This window comes from Nansenia antarctica, assembly GCF_963989245.1.
Source record: "Nansenia antarctica genome assembly, chromosome: 2".
NCBI classification, from domain to species: domain Eukaryota; kingdom Metazoa; phylum Chordata; class Actinopteri; order Argentiniformes; family Microstomatidae; genus Nansenia; species Nansenia antarctica.
Genome location: NC_137675.1, coordinates 69,735,914 through 69,741,570, shown reverse-complemented (window position 1 = coordinate 69,741,570; position 5,657 = coordinate 69,735,914). Strand labels below are relative to the sequence as shown.

Genomic DNA, 5,657 nt, shown 5'->3' with positions numbered 1-5,657 from the left:
GTCGGCCAACCCAAAAAAATCCCCCCCCCAAAAAATCTGATACATGAGAAAGGTCAAAGGTCAAAGATGGTGCCAAAATATCTCCAAATGGCCTAAACATATAGGTGTCCGCCTAAACATACCTGTACTAAAACAGGTACAAAGTTGCATTTGCTCACATTACTAGCATCGACTTTGGCACAAGTACTAATAAGACCCTGGAGTACTGATTCCTAGATGATTTGGGCTTATTCATCAGGTTTCCACGGTGATATTCACTGTAAAAGCTGTTGTTTTTTTAGGCGGAGACTGAATTTGAGATGTTTTATAATGTTCTAGCTCTATTTGCTCTGACACAGTAACATAGATTTTGATTCTGACACTTCTACAGCCACCCCACAGGTGTTAGCTTTCATTTGATAACAATATCATTATGAAGGCCCTTGTGATTGTGGAGATATTCTATATTCACTGTGGGCATGTCATTTCGAGCAGAAAACCAGAAAAATTAGGTGGATAAGAAGAGGTTAAAAGCCAGTGCTTGTGACACCAGATTTTGAAAGTGCTTTGTTTGGACCAAAACAGTGTTGTTCACTGATTATAATGTGATCCTATTATTGATTTATCCTTGCATTTAGCACTGTTTCAAAGCTCAAATCTTCATGCAAGCGTCCTTGGGTTTTATGAAAGGCACTATAGAAGAAATTAAAGTTATTATTATTATTATTATTATTATTATTATTATGCAGGCCCTTAACTTTACTGCATTAGATCTGATTTAACCACTTTTCACTTTTGAAATGCCTTTTGTGTTCATCCTACTCCATGTCACTAAAGTATCCAGGGATTTTATCAACACATTCATGCCACAGAAATAACATTATTACTAGCATTAAAACACCTAACAACAGGTCAGGGTGAAAATAGAAAGCATACAAGCTGAAACCCACAGTAGGCCCAAATCATGATACACTGAGTAACTGACATTTCCTTCATGCCCTCTGTTGAACTATCCTCTTGCATTCATCTGTCTGTGTCCATTAACATTCCATGGGCATACAGGAACCTACAGGTGTCACTCAGGCCACAATCCGGTGGACAATGGACCTTCCCCCAGGGCCACACTCTCAGTCAGAGTCACAGTCAGGCATACAGGAGATCAAACACTGTTGTGTTGGCAGATATCCCTCTGAAATTGTATTTATCTTTCTGAAATATTGCTGTCTACAGACGACCCTGTTGCTCTGGTAACAGCACTGACTTGCCACAGTGTAAGTGGATGATGGAGAGTTATAACCTCCATGTCTACAGATCCAATGTCCAAGACTCTTTGCAATACTTATAATGTCTTTCTTTCAATGTCAGTTGTCTCATCTGAGTTTCTAGAGAATCGATATACTTTTATTGATATTTTCCCAATAGGTTAAACAACTCCTCTGTGACCATAATATGTATGTATTTCTCTTTGCAACATGGTGGTACATGGTACATGTACAGTATAGTCTTGTTTTGTAAAGAAAATATTATACTGCATGGATGGTTTGTTATCATACAGTATCATATATTTGATACAAGTTCTTCTGCAGAACAATAAGCTGTAGGCTATTCTGGTAACATTTTATTGTCGCAACATGTTCAAAGTAGACTTCTAGTTCATTAACATAAGAACTCTAGCCAATACACTGAATAGTGTTACTTTAAGAAGAATTGAGGGCCGTCTTTTTCTGACCTGTTCTGACAGAGTTGTCTCTGTGGAGAAACTGATCTAAAATTATAATGAGGTTGAAAATGTATCTGCTATAGAGTGCACAGAAAACAGGAGCCGGAGGCATAAATTGCCTGGGCGTGAACTGGAATGACTGGCTGTATAGACATAATGGTATAAAGCGACATGCTCGAGTATAATAGGCCTAACAATGTAATGCAAAACATTGTAATGGTATTACACATTGTCACGGAAATGCATGTGCATAGAGATACTTCTAACTTCTGCCTTCCCATAAGAGATCACCAAATAGAACATTTTGAAATATCATGGTTCATTTGGATATTAATTTACAGTTAGCATTGCAACTATGATAATAGACTGACACTACACTTTAATAGATTATAACGATCATTAGGCTTCAACCAAGCCCATAACTAAAGCAAATGTATCAGGCTTTATATTGCATGATGAAATTGAAAGCGTAAAACCATAACAAACAACAAAATTTTTGATAACCTATCACAAATTCAATTGTGTAAAAAATAAAACATTTTGGAGACGTGCTGTATCAGAATAGGCACATACGCGTAAGTCGTAGAAGTGCAGGGTTTGAGTTTTACGCGTGTGGCAAAGTCAAGTGGGCAGATATTTATTCACAAAATTAGCTGCACGCGATGAAGTTCTTTCATGAACCGTCATTATTTACTTCAACATATTCATAGTATCTTTCTTATCCTATCTCTTTTCCTATATTATCCCATCTCTAAAAGCACCCTCCGGACGAAATAAGTACATATTTAGCCTCATCAATTAATGCTTAAAAAAGCAGAGAATAGATTATGCAAATCCCATTTTGTTTCAAGCGACTGAAATGCAAGGCAGCATATCCCACATATACAATACAACAACATTATATGGTGTGTTCCTGTCGACAATATGCGAAACACATACACAGCTTATTCACAGACTGGAACAATTGGCGACCCCTATTTTTGCGACGGAAACGTTTAGATAATTATCGTCTTATTGAGCCCCCCTTTTGTCCGTTGGCATTGCGTGATGTCAACCTTTGAATTGTAATTATAGACTGAAGCCGGCAGTTAAAGTTGCGACAGTGTAGGCAGGATCTGACTTTCAACTGCAGTTCAAACACAAGACAAAAAGTCCGCAGGCACTTGCAGGTCAGAATGAGATGCTTGTAATGATGATGATGATAATAATAACAATAATAATAATCATAAAAATAACAGCAATAATAATAACTCCAATAATATTAACAATAATAATAATAATAATAACAACAACAACAACAACAATAACAATTATAATTATAATTCAGATATTGCCGATGCTGTTTTAAATTACTTTGGCGTCCGCCGAACCTTTATAATTGACGCTTTCACCCCCCTCGACATTACTTCAATGTCCACTTCTTCTGCCGACTCACTGATTTATAGTCTATATGCTGTAGGCTACTGTGCATGGCAAACGCATCTTCCTATTATTCCAGTTGAAAGAAAGAACCGAAAATGACAAACTTTACAACTTTGAACAAGTAGGAAAGTACTCTCTCTTGATTTAAGGGACGCGGGCAATGTCAGAGCGCATTATGCGGTGAGGGGACAAGCGTTGCGCGCCAGATTCGTTCTCTCTGGGCGCGTTTGCGACCACAGCTGTGTGACCGTCATCTGGTCGCTCTGGGATTTTTGGAAGCGCAAGGCAGATGCTTTCACGTATCCACCAGTCCCATTTCCTCAGAAATAGAGCCTCTCTCAAAGTCGCTCAGTGACAACAGGTGTGTGTGCGTGTGTGTGTGTGTGTGTGTGTGTGTGTGTGTGTGTGCGCGTATGTTTGTGTGTGTGTGAGTATGAGTGTGTGTGCGTGTGTGTGTGTGTGCGTGTGTGTGTGTGTGCATGCGTGCGTGTGTGTGTATGTGTGTGTGAGAGAGAGAGAGACACACACACACACACACACACACACAAACACACAAACACACACACGCACACACATACACACACACACACACAAACACACACACACACACACACACACACACAGAGAGAGAGAGAGAGAGAGAGAGAGAGAGAGAGAGAGAGAGAGAGAGAGAGAGAGAGAGGATCAAGGGATAGGGATAGCCAGTGTGCCAGTGATTTTGAAAGACCCAAGACAAGTGCAAGGAACAGATAGTTAGAGGGGTGAACTCACCTGGCCGTTTTTGACGAGGTCTGCCCACATACTTGTGCCATCTCCTCCCCTCATCAGGACATGGTAGATGAAGAAGTAGGTGCCAGGGATGCTGCAGATGAACTTGCCTGAGATACCATCATAGTTGTTGCCCAGGTTGGTGACCACGTCGTCAAACTTCAGGATCTCATAGCCTTCATGGGGGTTCTTAAGCCCTGCGTAGAAGGCCACCCGGGGCACTGTGGTATAGGTGGCCGTGCTGATAGCTCCGTTCCCCCCCAACCCCAAAATACCAGTCCTCCCGCTGTCCCCTCTGTTACCAGGGGGTCCCACTGGCCCCGGTGGGCCCGGCTCTCCTGGCGGTCCTGGGGGTCCGGGCTTCCCCGGCCTGCCTGGCTTGCCCTGCGGGCCCTGGACCAGGGTGGAGGGCGGGGGCATGTTGCTGTGGTCACTCAACGCCTCAGCCTCAGCCTGGATGCCGCTGGAGCTGGTGCTGCTGGCCGTGGTGCCCTTGTTCAGGTAGGGGTCGCACACCATGCGGCAGGTGCCCAGCATCTCATAGTGGCTGGCATCGGTACCCACGGAGCTGACCAGAACGGGGATGAGGACCACCAGCACCAGGACCAGCATGACCCCAACGGCAGCCGCCACCAGGGTCTTCCTCCCGATGCTGAGTCGGGGAAGGGGCTGCGCTGCCAGCGTGGGTCTCCCGGGGGCTGAAATGGTGACTGCTGGGTGTTGGAAGCCTGCCACCGAGGAAAGGGACACAGGGATCCCCAGAAGAGTAGGAGGAGGAGCGGTGAGTGTGTGAGGGTAAGAGAGAGACCCACATACACTCGATACACCTCGCTGCTTCGCTCACTCACACAGGGAGGTAGGCAGGCATGCACTCACACACTCACTCACTCACTCACTCACTCACATGCACACGGACACACATTGGGAGCACACACACGCACCAGCGGTCACGCAGTCGGTTCCCACAAACTCACTCTGACTAGGAGAAAGAAAGGAGTGAGAAGATGCAGAGGAGCACTCAGTAAGAGCAGGATGGTGTGAGAGAGAGAGAAAGAGAGGATGGTAAGAGAATGAACAGAGAGAGTGAGTGTGAGAGAGGCGAAGAGCAGTCACAGAGCCCGCGTGCGTGTGTGGTGTGTTTGTGGTGACGGATTCACAGGCTTGGCTTTTTATACGGCAGTTGCAGCTTCCCCCCAACCCCCCCTCTATTGAAAGGTTGGCGTGGTTACGGTGGGGGGGGGGGGGGGCGGAGGGGGCACACCGTCCCCTTCCCTCTCTGGCTCACTCAGAGGAAGGGCTCTCATCACATCACATTACTTTCTACCAGACTACTCCTTCTTAAATAAGTGAGGAGCCAACATTGCCTTCCTCCCTCCCTCCCTTCCTTCTTTCCTCTCTCTCTCTCTCTCTCTCTCTCTCTCTCTCTCTCTCTCCCTCTTTCCTCTCTCTCTCTCTCTCTCCCTCTTTCCTCTCTCTCTCTCTCTCTCTCTCCCTCTTTCCTCTCTCTCTCTCTCTCTCTCTCTCTCTCTCTCTCCCTCTTTCCTCTCTCTCTCTCTCTCTCCCTCTTTCCTCTCTCTCTCTCTCTCTCTCTCCCTCTTTCCTCTCTCTCTCTCTCTCTCTCTCTCTCTCTCTCCCTCTTTCCTCTCTCTCTCTCTCTCTCTCTCTCTCTCTCTCTCTCTCTCTCTCTCTCTCTCTCTCTCTCTCTCCTCTTTCCTCTCTCTCACTCCTCACTCCTTCCACTTTTGATGCTGTCTCTCATTCCCTCTCT

General features: G+C 45.0%; 1 protein-coding gene across 1 annotated transcript in view; it reads right to left on the bottom strand.

The window, feature by feature from the left end:
- LOC308151632 (C1q-related factor-like) overlaps positions 1 to 4,591 on the bottom strand; it is a gene marked incomplete at its 3' end in the record, with an annotated part of 15,635 nt that extends 11,044 nt beyond the window's left edge. Inside the window, exon 1 of the mRNA XM_080524534.1 lies at positions 3,893 to 4,591. Within this exon, the coding sequence (XP_080380660.1) occupies positions 3,893 to 4,501 (609 nt within the window). The 5' untranslated portion in view covers positions 4,502 to 4,591. The remainder of the gene's footprint in view (positions 1 to 3,892) is intronic.
- Positions 4,592 to 5,657: the final 1,066 nt, after the last annotated feature.